The sequence below is a fragment of the Salvia splendens genome, chromosome 5 (genome assembly GCF_004379255.2).
Source record: "Salvia splendens isolate huo1 chromosome 5, SspV2, whole genome shotgun sequence".
Classification (NCBI taxonomy): Eukaryota; Viridiplantae; Streptophyta; class Magnoliopsida; order Lamiales; family Lamiaceae; genus Salvia; species Salvia splendens.
The window spans coordinates 38,559,505-38,580,817 of NC_056036.1; the positions used below are offsets into that span (position 1 = coordinate 38,559,505).

Genomic DNA, 21,313 nt, shown 5'->3' on the forward strand with positions numbered 1-21,313 from the left:
TCTTCGTCCTCTTCGACGCAGCCGATATGGGCATAATCCCTCCTTGGAACTTCTGCTTGTCCTTCAGAATGAGCCATGAGGCGTAGTGCTTGAACTCGTCGTACAGTGAAATGTACGACGCAAGCGCTTTATCTCACACATAGGTGAAACTCTCGCCGCTGCCCTGCTCCCTCACGCACTTCATATACTCCGCCGAGAACAAATTGAGCTGCTTCTTCACCTGATCCCAGTGCTTGCGGCGCTGCACCCTATTGCGCTTGTACGCGGCCGCTGGCTTGGATTCGTTGTAGCACTCAGCGATGCGCTCCCAGTACGCGATTTGCTTTTGGTTGTTGGCAAATACTGGTCCCCTGAAATATCAACCCAACACTTCGTCAAAAAAATGCTTTCCTCGGGGCTGTAGTTCGTCCTCCCAGTGTTGGGTTCTGTGCCTGTTCCTTTTCTTCCTCTCCTTGGGGGCGGAGGCGGAGGCGGTGGCGGCGGGGGAGGTGCGGGCGCGGGCGCGGGCACGGGGGGGAGCGCGGGTGGGAAACGGCTCCATGTCGGACAGCCCATACGAATTCGTGCTGAAATCCAGATCGTACTGGATGTTGGAGTCGAAGGGCCGGTATTCGTCAGGATCTGTACCTGGCCACCGTTCACCACAGCCGAACATCGACAATACGTCGGGACTATTCGGATTTGGGAAATCACCCAGATTCATGATTAAGTGATGAAAATAGAGGAAGAGAGAATAGAAGAGTTAAGTGTGGTATATTTATAGAATTTTGAAGAAATTAAATAAAAAAAACGAAAACGCGTTACATCGTCCGCGTCGCCCGCAATGGGGCAGACGATACCGCGGACGAGGCGTGTAATGGGTCACATCGTCCGCGGACGATGCATAAGGCAGTGGCGGACGATAGCCCGCCCGATGCATCGGGCGGACTACTGTAGATGCTCTAAAAAATTATAGTCTACTTGGCAATTGTTGTAAACCTTTCATAAATATAGGAAATAACACTAATGGGATTGTATATCAGAAGACAGTCAGTTTACTTGAAATCACATATGTTTAAACATTTTATTCAATATCTAGGATAATAATGAGAAAGTAACAAAATATTTCATTCTCATTTCAGGGACGACTATATCATATAACTCCACCATCTCATCTTTAAAATCATCTTTATACTCTGCAAGTCTTGAAGTAGTAAGATATTTGAGAAAAATGAGATGCCATGAAATGCTCATTCTATTTCTCATTCAAATCAACAAGCAATTGAGCTAAAATCACACTGTCAAGCTCTGGCAGTCATTCTCAATTCTCTTTTCCTCAAGATACACACAAAGTTTAGTTGGGTATCATACAACTAAAACCACTTACAACTGGGTTTAAGCAAAAGCTGGATACAGTAAATCCCGGTACTAACCAGGGTCTATAATCATAAATTTACTGAGCCCAGGTAGAAGACTGCTGGACAAAACATATATATAGCAGTAGCAGTACACTGCACTTCAGATTTGTATTTACAGTTCAGCGAACGAAGTAATCATCCCTGATAGCCAGTGAATCAATGGCAAGAATTGGAGATGCAAAGCCTGTCAATTAGTATAAACCTACCAAAGGGGACACCGATCAATATTGTGGTGTTATATGTTTGACATATTCACCTTCGCAACTTCTTGCTCTTTTCCCTGACCATCTTCAACTTAGGATTATAATTTCTTAATCCACCAAGCAGTAAATACACCATCTGTAGCATTCAGGCAAAACTGAAGGCCTCTATGGTCTTCCAAGCAAAACACGTCTGTCTCCACATACACTGCATTTGCAGGATATTCTCTCAGGCATCCTGATTTATGCTTCAATATGGCAATTCACAAAAGCATTTCACTGCACAACCAATTTCAAAAACCATGAGTTGTGAAATAAACTGGATGGTGATTCTCTCTGATGAAACTAGATACAACCTGCACTACCCAACACTAGCTAGTTTAAGGTCTTACTTATTATGTAATCTGGAACAGGTACTAAAAGAGACGAGAATCAAAATCAATGGGAAATGCAGTAATTAAGAACAAAACTCACCATATGCAACCAAACTAGGTAGCTGAACTGGACTTTTGGACCCACACTTGTTTCTGTAATTTTATGGGAACATGTATAAGCAAGCAATACAACTGAATTATGAGTTTGAAAGTTGTTCAAGTGTAGCAATTTACAAACCTCTTGAGAAGCATAGCCAGAAGAACCTCCCCTTTTTGAAGATTTCCCCTCTACAGCAGAAGAGCCATCTGCTTCCTTCACATTATAAGCTGAGGCACGTCGAACCCCATGCCTATAAGACCCTACAGTATTTCCTAAACCATCAGTTACAACTTAAATGCAACAGATTATATATCCACTCATTGCCCCAATTTTTAAACTCAACACTCACCATTGTCAGATGAGTAACGCCTACCCCGACCACCACCACGTGTGACCAGTATATCTTGTTTTGATTCTACATGAGTTCATGAAGGCATAAACAATTGTATAATATAAACCTTATATTAGATAAAATTGAGAGCAAAGTGCCTTAGCAAATTAAGCCGCCTAAAGAAAATCTAAAATTATTAAGTCTTAGAGATGTGATAATGTGATGTCAGCAAAGATAATAATCACTTGAACAAATGTACAACCTATCCAATAATTCCACTTATTATATACCTTCAGCAGAACCCCCTGCTTCAGATATCTGTGAAGCAGACAAGGATAATGAGTCATCGCTAGAATGTAATCCATCCGAACGTCGAAGTGGAGTCCAAACACCACGATCAGGTCTATCCTTGTTCCTTGCCCGCCTTTCCTGCTTCTCTGTGGGGCTGGCATGCAAATCATTGGAGACTAACTTATCCTCAGGAACCCCATTTGTATCCTTCTGAAGTGATTGCAGACTTGGGGGTCGAGGAGGTTTCTTGCCTCTTTCCTGATTAGGAGACTGGATAAGCAGTTCTGATTGTGATCCCAAAGATGGTTGATTTTGACGAGTATCCCTGCTGAGAAGAATGCTCCTGGCTATCTTTCCACTAGCTTCGCGCTGCTGATTATGTTTTGGGGCAGCAGCTTTGTCAGGAGAGACTGTATTCTGTTGCAGTAACGGACCGCCAGAAACCTACAAAAGACATACATGATTACATGTGAAATCATTGTTTTTCATCCATTATTATCTCAGATATGCTAAGGCCAGAACATGATATCCAAGATGTACGCTCACCTCCAGAGGACAAAAAAGTAACATTTGGCAGATTCTCTTATAGTGGTAATGGTAAACATGATTGATGGTGTATTCATATTAGTGTGCTTTATAAACAGAAACCAACCAATCATGAGTCATGAGAACAAGAAAATCATCTACTTTATGCATAACAGAATTTTTATGAAAACAGCAACATGATGATGAACACAGAAGTTTCATTTTGATTAATTTGGATGAACTGATAGAGAGAAGATAATAGCAAGGCACTTGACATGATACCATTATCCTAGTACTAACGAAAGTGGATACTAATAGAGCCTTAGATCCTAGATTTAATACCTACAAACTATAGAATGATCAGAATAAGTCCATCCATTAATGTTGTCACATTAGCAAAATAAGGCACAAACAAGGTATAGTAAAGAACCCAGCAGAGATCATAAGAAATTAAGCCAAAGGCAATGAATCCAATTTAGCTAGCAGTTTCATCTTCTCCCCTGTGATGGGGTTATATCAGAACTCAGTGAAATTAAATTATTAATCACTGGGACCAGTTTGAAACAAACAGTATTTAAAATTCCATGTATCAAGCATATGGTATAAAGTGAGGTTGAGGAAATCAAAAACTGTTGGTACTCATATGGTCACATGGTTGAAAAGGGAAACATTTCGCATTCAAACCTTCCAAATATGTCCCATGCAAGAACTACTATGCTGCACATGCATTCCAAGGAATATTTATTTCCTCTTCCTAGGTACTCTAGTCACAAACCATAATACAAAACCAAAGAAGACTTACATTAGGAATTTCCTTTTCTTTTCCTTTTAGAAGTAGGATTTTTTTCTTCCCGAGACCAGTGGATCCTGTACCTCCTAAAAGAAATCAAATAGCATAACATAAAGGAACTGCAAGAGGTGGTGATAAACACAAAAGGACAGAAATAAAGTTAAATGTGGAAAGAGATCATCTTTCTTATAGTCTGAAAGATTCAGTAACTTGAACTACTATGCAGGTCAACTTTCACCACACCAATGTTATCAATCTTGTATGGCGGCTTATGGCGGTTCGCCTAAAAACCGCCACAGGGATATGGTGTATTAGTATGGCGGATATGGCGGTCAATAATTAAATAAATAAAATAATACTTATATATTTATATATAATTCAGAAATTAGAAAATAATTAAAATATAACATTTAAAACACTTTAAACAATTAATAAAGTATAAAATACAACTTTAACCTCCATGTTTCTTGCATAATGCCCCATTCCTAAATACAGTACACATGCAATGTTGTCAAAAGTCGGATATGGCGTTGCTATGGCAGCGACATGGTGCTATGGCGTTTCCACCACTGAACGCCATGCCATAGCGTCATGGCGTCGCCATATCCGCTATTTGATAACATTGCACCACACAAGAACATTACAAACAATCAAACCCGCCAACCAAGTAGAGACACAATTAGAAAAATAAGAAACACATTAAAAATACGTGCCAATGAAAAAGTAGAATTCAAACAGCTATTATTGACACATTTGAGTAACTAAAATGATATCAAACAGGTGTTAAAATGAATTTAAGCAAATTAACATTCATGATCGACTACAGCACACAAAATACCAAAGAGGAACCGTTTCCTACTCAAGATCCTAGACAACCTATAGCCTTCATGATCCATCAAAGTTAGTGATGCTCAAAGAGGAAGAATTAGTCAATACTTCTAAATATACCAGAGAAAAGCATTGGATACTGTAACATTTAGAATTGGTTCATTATCTGCACATACGATCGGTATCCAGTTGTAGTTCAATACTCAATGCTAGCCAATTGACTTTCCATAATAATCATGATAGACTCAATTATTACAATCAGAGGAATCAAACCTTGCCGGGGTACCATTAAAAAGAATGTAGTTCCATTTGAACTACAGCCTCCTGCAGAAATAGGTTACATATATTGTAGACATCTATACCATCCTCACATGCATATGAAGAAATCCCCAATGTAAAAGACAACTTACACCCTCATTAGATTGAAATGTAATAAAACAAGAGAATAGCTCACATGTCAGATAGATAAAGTGAAATCTCTCACTAGGGTAAACAGCATAAATTTCAAAACCAAAATGACATTGGATAATCTAGCACAAAAGCAGAGGACTATCTATCATTAATGAAATTTCTAAGGCAAGCAATAAGAAACATACCATTTTCCCCTTCTAATGCTTCATTTCCTGCTATAGATGCTGAACTGATAGATTTGTCATTCAACTGTTGGTCATCTAGTTTACGGACCAATGAATAAGCTGATTTATCTTTGTTGCCCATAATCTTGGAACTGTCCCTTAATACATACTGCTAACAATATAAAAGAGTGAGACGATAGTGCTAAAACATCAAGAACAGGGTTGCTGATCTGATGCTATACTGAGAGCAGAAGTAACATGTCAAGAGAGTTAGAAGAGTCCATGTCAAGAGAGTTAGAAGAGTCCAAAAAACTGATCAACGTCCATTATAAAAATTCATCAGTGTGGGGGGGTGACAACCATCCATAATCTCACTACAAACAATAGCAGTCTAAAGCACAAATAAGAAATCAATTTACCATAGTAGTAGATGCCCTCTTCTCAGAGCCTCTTTTCGAAGAACCAGAGACTGGATTCCTAGATGACATTCCACCACCTCTTCTAGCTGGCTTTCCATTCATCACAGTCCTCTATCAAATTGTAAGACAAATCAGGGATACATATAAATTATACCCAGAAAAGTAATACTACAAGGAGTGGTGACAGAAACAAGTTAATGGACATACAACCAACAACAAAATTTAAACGTAACTGATAAAATTGAGAAATTAATTCAGTAAAATGCTGCTGGTGAGAGATATAAGTGATTCAGTGGAACTATTATAATATAACAAAGCTATCACAATCTAGCTTCTCATTTTATTCAAAAAATGTACTAGCAATTTAAAGAATGATACTCCCTCCGTTCCATAGTAGTGGAGGCATTTCTTTTTGGCACGGAGATTAAGAAAAAGGTGTAATGTATTAAATAAAAAGATAATAAAGTAGGAGAGAAGAAAAAGTAGAGAGGATAAAGTAAGAGAGGGAAAAGTGAGAAGAAACGTGTTGACTTTTACTAAAAAGAGATATGACTCCACTACAATGGAACGTACTGAAATGGCAAAATAACTCTACTACTATGCAACGGAGGGAGTAATAAAATAGAAAGCACATGGTATTTAAAACAGAAATAGGCATGTATGCTTATATTCAAATTAACCAACTTATGTCTCTAGACATTCAAGCATTTTGATTTGACCACCAAACCCTTCGACAAAAGGACATATGAGTCCAAGCCGATGCATAAGACCTCCAAATCGTAACAACCTACTTGTCACTGTTTCTGTGACATCAAAATCAAATGAACAACTTATTATGGTAGGAACTATTCTTCAGGATAACTTTGCCTAGGTAACTTTCATTTTCTGCCGGTCAGAACATTCGCTAATGCTTCTTCCATCCTCTAAAGACAGATTAACGTGATAGAAAGAGCAGGAATTAACAATAGCCAAACAACTTCACAAGCAAGAGTGGACAAAGGTCTATTCACACTCCAAAAACATGTTTTTCTTGCACACTGCAAACGAAGTATGAGGATTGAGGAAATGATAACAAGATTACTGAAGCACGTGGCGAAGAATTCATTTACGTAGAACCAATCTATCTACTTCACTATGTCTCACATGGAGAAGGAAATGTCAATCACAAGCAAAAAGTGATGAGACCTACCCGACCTCCACCCTTTGCAGCTCTTTTCTGACGAACAAAGTCCATTAACGGGGTGACTATAGGAGCATCCTTTGGAGCACCTGAAAGAAAAAAAATGCTAAACGAATCACGCAGTAGAATATAAACATTACCAGCTCATTTTTTTTATCATATATGAGCTCGTTATGTTCACCACATGAAATAAAATTTAATTAAGTCTGACCAGCTCGTTCTGCTTCCTTCCTCTCCAACTGTATCTCTGCACTGGGAAGATTCTCAACAGGCTTTGCAAGAAATTCAAGGAACTCCAAGTATTCAGGATCTACACAATGTCAACAATTTAACAAAAGTTGGCCAGCATTGATTAACATGCAATGAGAAGACATATTACCTTTCAATATAGTCCCTTCACGGCCATCCTTCTTGGACCACTGTTTCGGTATGCGTTGTGAAGGAGCATACTCAACAATTGTTCTAAACTGTGTACCTAGGGAAGATAAAAGGCCACCCGGTCAGAAGAAAAAATTATGTAGTTTCTCATAGTGAAGAGAGCATAATAAATAGGGTCTTGAACATTACAAAAAACAGAAATAGAAGTGAACCTAGGAAAAGCCTAGGTAATAAAAAACCGATCACCTTCTATAAATTAATGTTCTAAACATTACCTTTCTCATTGACAAAGACATGGCCCTTAAAAACCTCGGCAAACTCAATCACATCATCTGACTCGTTAAAGTCAATGTAAGCTCTAGCGTATTTTAGATGCTTTGTGCTGCAGAGAGAAATGTAAACCTTCAGAAATAATGCTTTACAGGGACATCTTAGCTCATGAAAACAAGGACTAAAACCAGCTTACATATCTAACAATTTTCTTTATATACCAATCCAAGTCAGGTCACTAAAGAGACAAACATAAATTGCAAGAAAAAGATTTTTCAAGCCTAAGACCCCTGATCCCTCCACTTCCAAATAGAATGTGAATCACAAGCACCTAATAAGTGATGACTTTTAGATTGCCAGCAGTCTCACAGAACCCTAAGTCCTAACTCCTATGAAACCGTTTGTTGCAGCCATATTCAACAGTGAACAAGTCAGACAACTAACTTCCCAGAAGCACTAGAAGCATGCACCAACAAGCACTAAATTCCAAAAATCTAAATGATCATCAAAAGCTATATAGCAATTTGTCATCAACACACAACACCCCAAAAAAGAAAAACACAGTTATTTGACACAGCTGCAGAACAAATTATTCCAGAACTCTCCACATTTTATTTTAGATCACCAACAACTTTACTCAGTCAACAACAATTCTTCTGATAGCTTTAGTTCAGAGCATTTAAAGAACACATATGTTAAATAGAGTCAAAACAGACAGAAAACAGATTAAGCTTGATTCAAAGAATCCTAAATGGTCCTAGAACCAAAAGATACTTAATCCTCATAATTCATAAAGCACACAGACAAGTTAATCTAGATATTTTCAAGGTTTCCATGTCATTTTAAAACCATTTTATTTTACATTTAAAACTTGAAAACAAACATAAACCTTACAGAAAATAGTTTAGTACACCAAGACACACAAAAAAATTCTTTTCTTTAGGAATAACCTATAGATCATCAATGAGGAAAACATGCTTAACCAAAACAAAACAACATGATGCTAATATCAACACTAAGTCAGTGTATTAAACAAGGAGCAGATGGGAATCTAATTTTAGCACTTACAACCCTAACCACCAAAACAACATGATGCTAATATCAACACTAAGTCAGTGTATTAAACAAGGAGCAGATGGGAATCTAATTTTAGCACTTACAACCCTAACCACCAAAACTGAAAAGTAAAACAGATATATGCATGTTATATCCATTTAGCACCTGATAAAATATTAATGCCTTACAACTTTTCTAGGATACTAAGGTTCTATAAACATGAATAGCTAATCGATCTTCTTAACTGGCCACTTCCTCAATAACCAAACAAAGCTTGCATTGCAGAATGACACTAGACACTTGCTCAATATACGATTGATACCTAAAACACCAATTTCTAAAGTTCCTACACTTGACCCAGAAAGTTTGCAGGTGTCACACCATCCAGTCAAATGCCCAACCTCATTACTTCTTAACTAAGTAGCGAATAACTAACAGCCACCCTCCACACATAATGTCCGTACACAGCTAACAAGGCCAAAACACATTACTAATCAAAACCAAGCAAAGGCAAGTCGAATTAACGCGTTCCCCATGAGCATATAGGCAAGTAAAACCTTACCTGGATTTTCCAGGGCGGAAAGCAAGCCAACGGTAGCGGCCGGAGAAGCGAGAATCAATTTGGTCGACAAGGTTAGACTGAGAAATCGTCGGCGGTAAGTGCCGCAGCACCACCTTCGTTCGATCCAATGGGCCCTTCATGCGCGACAAAACCCTAACACCGATTCTAGATTTAACCTAAAAAAAAAGTAGGCGATTAACTCGATTCCCGTGAGTATAAGCCTTGAAAGCCCTAAAATTACATCTCAACGCGGTTTGCAGCAGCGATCGATTATGTTTCTCCCCCTGAGCCCTAATTGTGAAATTTGGATTTCCGAATTGCCATGCAGGAGAGGAGAGAGATGGGAGAGGAGTGAGGGAAGAGGATTTTGTGCGTGCGTGTGTGTAGTAATGCTAGATTAACCCAATTCAATTCAGCCCAATTGACTTGACGCTTCTGCTATGTTAAGTCGAACTATTTTCTTTTTAATACTACTATTAAAATTTACTCTTTTAATTGCAATTTTCATAGTATATAATCTAATCAATTTACTCTTTTAATTGCAGAGGTTGTTAATAATGATACGTATGTCGTGAAAAGGAATTCGTGATGTATCGTGATGGTAAATAGTAGGAATCAAGTAAATCCTCATTTAATTATTTTGCTGCTTCTGGATTGACTCTTCGAGTCTACTCTCTTGCATTTTGGGGTTATCTTCTCAAACAAAAATGAAATAAGAGCGCATTAGTTGTTAGTGTTTACTTGAGTTGATCCAATTTTCGCAAGATATGTCATATTGTAATGTATCACGTGTTGAAAGTTTTTCTGTACTATATAGCTACAATTCACAAAATGTGATTTGTTTTGGTTTATTCTTTTGCAGTTTGCTCAATTTGGTGAAGCTAAACATTTTGAAGTTGAGTTTTCGTTTCTACTAACTCGCTCTTTTAGTGACATATTGATAAGCTATTATGGACAATATGATTTTCATAAAATCTAAGTACAAATAGTTGAATATTTCCATTGCGCAATTGTTTGTCTAAGAAATGAAAAGGAACGAACCAAACAACATATTTCTATTGCGTAATTGCTTGTCTAAGAAATGAAAAATAACGAACCAAACAACTGCTCAAAATAAAGATCTCCATTTTAGACTTTCAAAATTTTCATGACAATTCCTAAACGACATAATACATTTGTCATACACGGGCTTTTGTGCAATAGAATCTATTCGAAGGTTGAATGGTCTCCCTATAATATTACTCCCTCCGTTCCAGATAATTCGGGTCAGTTTAATCTGACACGAGTTTTAAAAAATGTTATTTGACTTTGATTTAAGTGAAGGTAGGTAGTGAAAAGGGGTCTCACCTTGTTTCTTTTTTTTTCTATTTTTATGGAAATCTTGAATTAGTGATAATTTGAGTATAATTAAAAAAATTGTTCAATTTTTTAATAGTAATTAGTGTTATAATCTGCACAAAATTTAAATTTGCTGCTCAATTCTCCAGCTCAAAATTCTGCTGCTCAAAAATTCTCAAAATACAAACAAACTGCCTATTTCATACAACTCCACAAAATACAAATTCTCAAGGAGAGTTTAATCAAATTACATTTGAGAATTTTTTAGAGGGAAATCCCAAATCCCACAATACTTAAAGCAAATTTTTGGAGGGAACTTAGGAGGGAAATGCTAACTACTACACAACAAAATGAGAGTTTTAGAAGTATTGCCCTCAGAAAATTTTCATCATAGGGCTATGGAGTTTGCTGCCGGAGACACAGACTCGCGCATCATAGGAGTGGACACCAAAAATCTGATAGCTCAAAGTCTGCTACAATCGAGCCATTTAGGTAAAGTACCATATGGAGGTTTTGTCAAGGCAACAAAGGAATTTGGAGTGAGCAGGAAGACAGTGCATAGAATCTGGGCAGAGACCAGAATACAAATCCAGAGTGGAGTACTTGTGAGCATAAAAGATCGTGTTAAAGGCTTTAAGCGCAAGGATGAAATCCAGCTTGATGAAAACAGGGTAAGAGCTCTTTCATTCTTTGAAAGATCTACCATCCGCAAAATGGTTGTCAAGCTTGATTTAAGTAAGAGTACAGTATGCAGGATGGTGAAAGCAAATCATCTGAGGCTACACACAAATGTTGTGAAGCCCCTACTTACTGCCTCAAACAAGTTAACAATAATGAAATGGGGTCTCACTCATGTTCTGCCTGTGGTGCACAATGGTATGGTCAAATATCACACAATGCACAATGTAGTGCACATTGATGAAAAATGGTTTTTCATGATTAAGAGTACGGATAGATACTACCTGCTGCCAGATGAGGAAGAACCATATAGGTCATGTAAGTCAAAGCGGTTCATCACAAAGGTGATGTTTATGTGTGTTGTGTGTAGAGTGTAGACCATACTTTGCAGAAGATGGAGATGTCATATTTGATGGAAAAATAGGCATCTTTCCATTCACAACAAAAGAGCCAGCAAAGAGAAAATCCAAGAACGGACCAGGAGACACCTTGGAGACAAAACTCGTTCAATCAGTGAACAAGGCAGTCATGAGAGAATGCATTATTCAAAAGGTACAATGTGAGTCATGAGAGAAACACTATATTGACATTCTCATCAAAAACCCTAAATTGGTATTTTTTTATCTTTTTCAATTTAACTAATAAAAATGAAAACTATACGTGGCAAATTTTAGACCACAAGATAACTAAAATCATATTGTCTGAAATTAGTTGTAGTTAGCAATTAAATGATGAGTTAGCAACTGATCAATCCCCTTAGAACTATAATCCAAATAAATTCATCTTTAATTTAAAAATTTCCTAGACTAGAACTATGCAAATACTCCAGAATTGATTATTCAGCTTATCTGTTGCTGACTTTGCTGGGTATTTTTAGTTTTTTTTCCTGTCTATTTTTTATAATTTAACTATACAAAAGTTTGTATTTTTAAAATTATTCATATTTTCACTTTATTAGGTGAAATTAATAATAAGAAAGTTTAATTTATAGAATTTTTTTATTTATTGAAATTTATTTATTTGAGTTTGAGTTGTTTAGATTAAAACTTTTTCAGATAATTGATACCTCATAAATTACTATATGTTTACTTGTTGAAATTTAAAGATGGAACTTTTCTTTAGTTCGCAAACTTGCTAAACTATCATTTTTTATCCATAAACTTTGACTTAATATCATTTAAGCTACTTTTTCTCTATTTCATTTTTTTGGGGATAAAAATACCCTCAAGACCATGAAGGGTAGAGGAAGTATCATTCCAGTATAGCCCCTACTTAACAAATTTTTTGCGACTGCCCCTGATAACTACCATGTGATGTCCTTGTTTATATGATCTTTTCATTACTTATTTATTTCTTTTTTTTGTTTTTATTATTTATTCAGTATCTTAGTTAATAATCAAAACTAAAACCATGTTTATCCAAATACTCTCTTTGTCTCAGCTAAGATGATACACTTTCCTTTGTGGAACAAACTAAAAATGAAAGTGTGACATCTATTTTGGGACGTAGTGAGTGTAAAAGATATTAATTAATTCCTAACTTATTTGAAGTTTTCATTCGGTTGTGAACTGGGCACCCTTGTGTGGCTTGGGAATCGTCTCTTGGGTCGGGCTAGGCTAGGCCGTAGCTAGCGGTGGCTCAGTGGTGGTTTGGGGCATCATGGGCGTTTGGAGTGGTGGTGTCATTGTTGCATGGTCGGGACCTATATCATAGGAGCTTTAAAATTTAATGTGGATTTTATTACTCCATCCATCCATAAAAAATATGCACTCTGGGTTGGACGTGAGTTTTAATGCAAAATTGGTAAAGTAAGAGAGAGGTAGAGAGATTAAGTAATAAAAGTAGCGTTAGTGGAGAATGAGTCTTACCTCATTAGAGAGAAAAGAGTTACCAAAATTAGAAAGTACATGTTTTTATGGGATAGACTAGAAAAGAAAGAGTGCATATTCTTGTGGGACAGATGAAGTATTTGATCTTCTCCTTTTATATAGAACTTCATGCTTCACTTAAATTGAGAGAATTAGAAGGACAATTTTTCTTTGATAAATAAAATAAGTCAAGAATGTGCTTATTCGAAGTAAATTGGTGTAAAGTGGGCTTTTTCTAGGGCTATCTCATTGTTTGGTATTAAAAATTTTTAGCACGGGAACCGGTATTTTATGCATGACCCAACTCAATCCTTTAATAGCTAACTGACTCTTCATGATAAGTGATAACTATACTATATCCCACTAATTTGGTGGTATGGTGAGATCGATTTTCAGTCGTGCCCTTGCATCACTCAAACACACGAGTTTTACATGGTATGAAGAATACCATGAAGAATACCAAGAATTCACTCAATAGAACAATCAACACTCAAACAACGAAGCCAAAACATGATGATGATGTAGTCCAAGGATCGCCGATCACATATCAGTCCCTCAAAGTTGATTTAAAAAGTTGAAGGATAAATTAAATGGATAATCATAAATGTTAGCTCAAGAGGTCCACACATAATGAAGATTGAATTTAATACTATTTAATTAATCCATTGATTACCGAACATGTACGGTTAAATAACATATGACAAATTTTCAAAGTTGAGATAGAATTGATAAAATCAGTACAAATTGGAATATTATTGTATTCCCCAAATCCTAAACACCGGTTACTTTGTTCACAATTTACTGCAACCACAAAATATAACACATGACTCAATTAATCTTGGGCAATCTCGTATCAATTCAATCTCAGGACAATTTAATCTTGAGCAACCGAACAACCCTATGTTTGTTTCAAGTCATCGAGCATTTCTTTCTTCTTTAGCTTTAAGGGCGTCTACCTCCTCGTTTGATAAGAGATCGATCATTGGTTCATATACATCCCACTCCTTCCTCTTTCTGAATATCATTACTCAATTAGGGGTTTTGTTGGAATGAAATTAAGGATACTGTATCAATTTTGTAATTGCTCACCTGACTACACTGAACTTGCTGCCAAATAACTTAAATAAGTCCGCAGCATTCCCACTGTTCTTGCTGAAAGGGAAATAACACAAAAAAAGGTTTTAGTATCAAAATAGAGCAAAACGTAAACAAATAACAAAAGCTGAATCTAACTAGAGACCTGGCCTGGCTATGTTCGAGCCCCCTGCGGCCTTTCTTGTTTATTCTGCTTTCACGGGCTGAAGTCACATTTTGTACAGCAATCTAAAACAATAATAGGCTACAATTATAAGACCAGTATGCGATTGACGAATCAGCATGAAAGTAACATAATTTACAAAAATAGAACCATGTACAAATTCGACTCACCTCATAAAGTTGTTCTCGTATGGCAATTGCAATTGCGGGCTGAAGAAAGTGAATGCAGGACAGTAAGCTTTGATAGAAGTGCTCATAATTAAAATGCAAGCAAAAACAATTAAACATAAGATTACACATATTTGAAGGAAATGAGAAACATCCCAAACGTAGTACAAGATCACGGTCAGCACATCAGGCTCCATTTAAAGCACGCACAGACATATAGAGCACCTCATTCGACATAATATAAAGGGCATGAATGGTTTCAAGCTCATCTTAACAATATGTTGAAACAAACAAACAAATGAAAGAAATCTTAGAAATGATAAGTGAAAAACTAAGAAAAATTTAAATTTCTACCAATAAGTTCACACGAAACCAGAACGTTGAATCGTAACATTATTAAGAGACATCCTTTGCCAAAAAAAGGTTCCTGATTAAAAGGAGGGAGAAGGGCTATGCAAGTCCACAAATTTTATGTAATAGACACAAGTTGTCAGTTTGATTCCATCCAGAATGGAACTATTTTTATTTGATAAAAAAATAGGTTAACTAAAGGAGCAGGTTAGGCAACACAAGTCACAGACCTAATAGTATGCAATATGCATGCTTCCTAATGCTGTCACATTAATATACTGCAAGGCACAGTATTCCTTCATGATATTGGCTACCATCTCTCTGTCTTGGTGCTTCGCAGTAATAATATGTTCCAATATTTGATTAATCGACAAAGGTCGTTTTTCATTTTGTTTACCATAAAATATGAGAGCATTCATAAATGCACTCTGACCCAAGTAATCAGGTGGATATGTGAAGAATACAATGAGGTTGGAAATTTCTAAAAATGCAAAAAAGCCCAGCTTTAAATTCTATTCCGGAACTCATGCTTAATGAATGATAAAAAAAATTTGGTTACGCGTCTAGTGTTTGGTCTTTCATGGGACACAATTTGCATGGTTGTTTCAGGAAGAAACATGAACCAAGTGAATAAAACTGAACAAAACAATGAAATAATGCACAGCAAAATGCTCTTTTAACCAAAGTGGAAGTATTGAAAATTTAAAAGTACTAGAATGGAGAGAGAGGGGCAAGATCATGGAATTGTGACAAACCTTACGGTCCTTACCACCTAACATTACTACCTCAACATTCCCATTATAGCACCATTGTAGACTTTAAACTCAATGCTATAAAACTAAATTAGATCGCAAAGTGCATGATTTTCATTTTGATAATGCGGATCATTATTGTTTGTTGAAATTATAAATAAAGGCAAATTGCTAGTGCTTACTCCAACTTCAGGATCTTCAATGCCCATGTCTTTGCAAAAAGTTTTGGCAAATTCTTCAGGATTGCTCTCGAAGTTGTTCAAATCCTGAAATGTTTGCACATACGTATGTAAAAAAAATGTTTTGGATTAATTCAAAATTATTTTCTGGCTGAAACATGAAGAAAAGAATGTAAATATCTGCAGCTCTTACCCATAAAAAATGATCTTTTATAAGAGTACTGTTAACACGAAGATCAAGCTGGGGCAAGTACATGGACAGAGGAAAACAAAATCAATGGAAGCATGGTTAGAAACTAAAATCTGCAACTCAGCAATGACAAACCTTGATAGGAACAACTTTCTCGCCAGTATACATATCTTGCCCTTCATACGAGCGAAATTCAGCTAGCTGTGTCTACAACAAGAAGCATTTTCATAAACAGTTAGACATAGCATGCAGAAAATATAGTATAAGAACCTTAAGCACCAGGCCAATTTTAAAAAAGCACTTTGAATCTACACGGTTTTTGAACAAACTGAAACACATGCACGGTCCTTGCTATGAATTTTTAAAAAGCACTTTGGATCTACAAGGGACTTAATACTAATTTGTGAACAGGAATCCTCGTATTCTGGTTAAAGAATAGATATCCTCAAAACCAGAAACTAAGACATGGTCTTGGATGTGCGTGTGTATTGAGATTAATTAATAGGACATCGTTAGTATTCGTAAGGCCAAAAGTATCAGGTTCGAGTCCAATGTGGTGTGGTGCCCGTGGTCTTCATATTTAATGTTGTAATTACCATTTCTTAAAAGTGAACACGTAGTAATGTTTGAGTGTATCACAAAGGAACTCATTCATCCCCACTCTTGTGTATCTAATCAGGATAGTGCGAGGAATTGGTAGATGATACAATACCTGTATGGATTGAGCAATCTGAGTGACAAAAGCAGGAGGAAGCTTTAAGTCTTTCACTGTTCTTTTTGCGAACACCACTACTTCAGAATCAGGATCTACAATTGGAAAAACAATCTAAGCTTTCAGATTATATAATGTCAGAATAACCAATATAAACTTAGGATAATTTGAGTAACCTGCCTTGAATAGAGAGTATATCACTACCAGAAGTTTAAAAGCTTAAACAAGTGACTATTGTTTCAACAAGTAATTGCAGTATAGTATTAAATTGAAGGGAACTGAGAAATGGTTCTACTAGCTTGTATATCAGCCAACAAGCAATAATGAAAGGGAACAGCTGACTGAATTTTATTTTCTGATTTATGTTCCTGACAATCTGCAGCTTCTAATTTTTTTTAAATATTGAAATAATTAGAAGATAATGTTGTGAATTCTATGAATTTTACAGGATGGAAAGAAGAAATTAAAACGGATCAAACAATGGTGAATGAGCAGTTATAACTAAAATATATCCAAGAAATAACAAACTCAAAAATTGGTAAACCTAGAGTTGGGTTTTACTGTAGTTAGAGTGTAGGTATTCAAAATTACCAGAAGGGTTCCAGATGAAAGCATCTCTAAATTTCTGTCCTTCAATTTCAATGTCCAGGCGTATCGGGACTAGGTTATCTGCTGTTGGTCTGCTCATAGAGAGCATCGATAATTAAAGTTATCTAGAAAAACATATGTTGAGAGAGGGATAGAGAGAGAGAGAGGGATGAGCCACTATCTTACATCCGGAATTTGACTGGGTTTCTGGCTGTGCTCCAAGGAGAGTGGGATTTCATTTCATGCTCCACTGCTATGGCTGCCTCTCTATTTCGTTTTTGATGATTATTAAGTCCAATTGATACCGTCCCTGCAGTTAGAGTCTGAAAGTTAACGTAAATAAGAGGTTATCGCTGAGCATCTCCAATGGTAATAGACTCGTAGGCTAGCTACAAACTCCTTCTGTCTGTCACATTATCAGTACTAAAAACTTCTCCTATCACATCATTAGGACAAGCAATAGACTAGCAATAAGTTAGCCACAATAAACAAAATTATAAAAAATAAATAATTAACAATCACACAAAATACAGAATTAAATTTACGACACAGATACAGGAAAATTCAATAATAATAGTAAAATTAAAAAAAGTACATTAATTAAAAAAAGTACATTAATTTGAAAAAAAAAAACCCTCTTCCACACACGAGCCCCCGCCTCCGCCTCACTCATCGTGGCCGTCGCGTCTGAGCCCCCCAACTGTGCCGAGGTGGCATCCAAATCGATCTGCATACTCTCGAGCATTGAGTGAAGAAACCTCTTCTCCACAGGGTCAGTTGACACCCTCCATTCAGCTAAGATCTTGTGCATCTGAGCCCGCGTTTGTTGACGCGCGAAGAAGGCGAGCTCGGTTGGCGACTTGCTAACAGGGGGATGCCGACTGGACCTCCTGGGACCCCTGGGCGACCCCCCTCGCTACCCGTTGCTCCCGCCTTTGACCAACCGAGTGAGTGCGGCGAGTAAACGATATAGGGGACGGGAACTCCTGAACATCCTCGGGGACGTCGTGGGAACCGCCGCTGCTGCAGCTGTAATCACCAGTACCCCTTGCCCGCCCTGCATCCCCTGTCATCCCGGCATACTACCCCCGGCTGCCATCCCGGGCATCATCTGCTGCCAAGGGTACATATTGTAGTACCCGGCCATCGGACCCCATCCACCTCCCATGGATACCGTGGAAGTTTGAGACCCGCTCGTCACTGGAGTAGACTCGTTGTTGTTCTCCATTTTGTTGTATTGCTCTTGTACAGAAATTAAGTGAGAGAGAAAACTCGATAAAACAAGTAGTGCGAATGAAAATGACGTGCAAATCGCGTATATATAGTGTTTCGAAAAAAAAAAGTATTGGCCGATCGCTCGCCTTTCGGCCAGCGCTCGACGAAATTCTCGCCGTTTTTCCGCTTGCCACCTATAATGGTTCGGCTAGCAGACCGGCCAGTGTCGGGAATCGGCTAGCCTCCATTGGAGATGCTCTAACAAGGACCACCTGTTACTGTATGATGGAAAACTATTAGGACCCGTTTTATTGCTGCCTAAACCCAGGTTAAGGTATGAGGGGCCCACCACAATCCAGCGTTTGATACATTTGTGCTGTTTTCCTAATGATCCGGGTTTAATCTTTTCGACCCGGCTTTGTTCCCTGTTGGGGTTGGAAAAAAGGCTAAAAATAGTCCGTCACTTTCTTATGGATTATAAACCCTAGTCACCGCCTCCATCTGGATTAAGGAGCAAAATGGCTACCGTGCCCCTCCAATCTGCAATTTCCACATCCAAACTTGGAGAGTAAGGAGGCGATTTAATTGCTGCATACGAACCAACTTGTAAGCATTCGGTATAATCATACAATTTCATTTTGTATGGTCATTCATACTAGCCGCCGATTTAATTGCTGCATACTGGGGCGATTTAATTGACGACATACGAGGCGATTTAATTGCTGCATACTGATCGCATTTTCTTTTTGTATGACTATTCATTGTAGCCGGCGCAATTGGGGGTTCTGCGAGTTGCAGATTAGGGGATACAAACCAGTACTGCAGATTAGGGGGTTCTGACGACATCCAGATGCTTCCAACGGATCGTTGAGAGCTCGCCATTGGTTTCAATGCACGGGAAGGATTAGCTCGAACTCGTCTTGGACTGCGGCGAGACTAAGTGTGTGGATGGCGGTCGTCTGATTTAGGGTGAAGACCACTCCTTATATAATGGAGTTACGTCTGAGGCGGGAAGATTAATTGGAGTGGCGGGATTCATTTAGGGCTAAATTCGATTTTCTTCATTTGGGAAATGAAGAAGACAGTTCACACAATTTTGAGGATAAAAAGGTAAATGCAACTTCTTAATCCTCAGTCCACAAACGAGCCCAAACGACCGAAACGGGTTAACCAAATATTTAGCCCAACCCATTTTTTTCAATTGCTATAAAACTCCCATAGTTGGATTGCTTAAACCTTGGTTAAAGCCAAAATTATCCAAGCAATTTATCCAATCCATCTTTTCACACAAAAAGCAATAAAACGGGTCCTTAGGATTAATTTTTAATTATTGTTTTTAATTTATGTCTTTTGCTTCAGTTACGGGCTTGTACTTTTCTTCAAAAGTTCAGCTTGGGAAAACGGTGACCACGAATTATTGAAAAAAAAGACAACTCTCAGTGCTATATCACCTAACAATTTTATAAATGGTAGTACCTGATTTTTCACTTTCGCACATAAATTATACCTGATTTTTATTTATATCGTTTTTAGTATCTATAAATCACATTTTATACCTGGTCCAATTTTCACTCTAAAATACCCTCTAAACAAATACATTTTCCCATTTGTGTCATAAAGGATAATTTGGGCATATACAAAATTAGTACCAAAAGTGATATTATAATATATTTTCTCATTCTCCTCACTCTTTATACTATTATTACTAATCAATATTAATATAATTATTTTGATATTATAAATTAATAATTTATTTATTTTTAAATATCATATAAATATACTTAATTATAACTATAATTATAATTATAATTATATTTAATTATTATAATAATATTATTTTTATAATACTAACAAATAGTAATTAATAAATAATTATAGTATAATTATTTTAGTTATAATTCATATAATATTATATAATAATTATTATTATTATTATTATTATTATTTTATATTAAATTAATAACTAATCAATATAGTATTAATAAAAATTTAAATTTGTGAATTGTATTCATAATGATATAAAGAATTGAATATTTTAAGTTAGGTGTTTCAACCCTAAAATAAGTATAAAATAATTTAATAAAAAAATATTTAATTAGCTTAATTACATCATATAATTAATTTAATTAGGTGTTTTGTTCTTGATTTATATTCTGAATGCAATTAAATGTATGTATAAAACATTAAAAAGAAAGAAGAAGAAGAAGAAGAAGAAGAAGAAGAAGAAGAAGAAGAAGAATAAGAAGAAGAAGAAGAAGAAGAAGAAAGAGGAAACATAAACAAAGGAGAAAAAAAGAAATAAGAGGAATAAAAAAAATCACATGTTTGGTACTCCACTATTTAATTGAAATTTTCAAAAATATCCCCCGTAACAAAAAAATCAAATGTTTGGTACCTAGGGCTATTTTTGTCACGGGGTACCAAAAACGATATAAAATAAAGAACATGTACCATTTATGTGCAAAAGTGAAAGATCATGTACCATTTATGTAGTTTACTCTTCCTCAAAACCAATGTACTCCTAGAAACATAAACTTTTTTTTTAGGTTTCACTATTGTTTTGTTTCCTAGAAACATAAACTTGCTGATTCAATAATGCAATAAACTGCAAATAGAGTTCCATGGGCAGTTTCTCGATTCACTAAACATAATAAAATATGAGTCCTACTTTTATAATGCAATAAACTTGACTTGACACAGATTTTAAGAAATGTACTCAAGTGAATGGAAAGTTTATGGAA

At 36.6% G+C, this 21,313-nt stretch overlaps 3 protein-coding genes across 7 annotated transcripts; 1 reads left to right on the forward strand and 2 right to left on the reverse strand.

Moving 5' to 3' along the window:
* Positions 1–1,216: 1,216 nt before the first annotated feature.
* LOC121805826 (regulator of nonsense transcripts UPF3-like) lies at positions 1,217–9,681 on the reverse strand. 5 transcript variants are annotated; one of them, XM_042205838.1, is made up of 14 exons: positions 9,518–9,681; positions 9,277–9,452; positions 7,664–7,770; positions 7,390–7,485; positions 7,222–7,320; positions 7,020–7,099; positions 5,831–5,941; positions 5,433–5,583; positions 4,021–4,094; positions 2,693–3,137; positions 2,421–2,486; positions 2,210–2,343; positions 2,072–2,124; positions 1,217–1,876 (listed from the first exon to the last, which is right to left on the reverse strand). In XM_042205838.1, exons 2-13 carry the CDS (start codon positions 9,414–9,416, stop codon positions 2,086–2,088), a joined length of 1,542 nt encoding a protein of 513 aa, XP_042061772.1. In that variant the 5' UTR covers positions 9,417–9,452; positions 9,518–9,681; the 3' UTR covers positions 1,217–1,876; positions 2,072–2,085. The 5 variants fall into 5 exon arrangements, with proteins under 5 accessions (XP_042061772.1, XP_042061774.1, XP_042061771.1 ...); XM_042205840.1 differs by having other exon boundaries at positions 2,210–2,331; positions 9,277–9,680; XM_042205837.1 differs by having other exon boundaries at positions 9,277–9,680.
* Positions 9,682–11,012: 1,331 nt separating this feature from the next.
* On the forward strand, positions 11,013–11,669 carry LOC121804255. The gene has a single exon (XM_042203764.1). The coding sequence runs from the start codon at positions 11,013–11,015 to the stop codon at positions 11,667–11,669; it is 657 nt and encodes a 218-aa protein (XP_042059698.1).
* Positions 11,670–13,829: 2,160 nt separating this feature from the next.
* On the reverse strand, positions 13,830–17,699 carry LOC121805109 (chromatin structure-remodeling complex protein BSH-like). Its single transcript, XM_042204896.1, has 10 exons — positions 17,544–17,699; positions 17,361–17,449; positions 16,770–16,864; positions 16,193–16,264; positions 16,061–16,108; positions 15,871–15,954; positions 14,589–14,627; positions 14,401–14,483; positions 14,250–14,312; positions 13,830–14,174 (listed from the first exon to the last, which is right to left on the reverse strand). Exons 1-10 carry the CDS (start codon positions 17,594–17,596, stop codon positions 14,075–14,077), a joined length of 726 nt encoding a protein of 241 aa, XP_042060830.1. The 5' UTR covers positions 17,597–17,699; the 3' UTR covers positions 13,830–14,074.
* Between the last annotated feature and the right edge of the window lie 3,614 nt (positions 17,700–21,313).

Coding starts and splice junctions, on each gene's coding strand:
- LOC121805826 (XM_042205838.1), bottom strand. CDS start 9,416: ATGAAGGGCCCATTGGATCGAACGAAGGTGGTGCTGCGGCACTTACCG. Junction 7,321..7,389: donor TGAAGGGACTATATTGAAAG/GTAATATGTCTT, acceptor GACATTGTGTAG/ATCCTGAATACTTGGAGTTC. Junction 3,138..4,020: donor AAGAAAAGGAAATTCCTAAT/GTAAGTCTTCTT, acceptor TGTCTTTTGTAG/GTTTCTGGCGGTCCGTTACT.
- LOC121804255 (XM_042203764.1), top strand. CDS start 11,013: ATGGAGTTTGCTGCCGGAGACACAGACTCGCGCATCATAGGAGTGGAC.
- LOC121805109 (XM_042204896.1), bottom strand. CDS start 17,596: ATGAAATCCCACTCTCCTTGGAGCACAGCCAGAAACCCAGTCAAATTC. Junction 15,955..16,060: donor TAAAAGATCATTTTTTATGG/GTAAGAGCTGCA, acceptor CAAACATTTCAG/GATTTGAACAACTTCGAGAG. Junction 14,628..15,870: donor TTGAAGATCCTGAAGTTGGA/GTAAGCACTAGC, acceptor CACTTTCTTCAG/CCCGCAATTGCAATTGCCAT.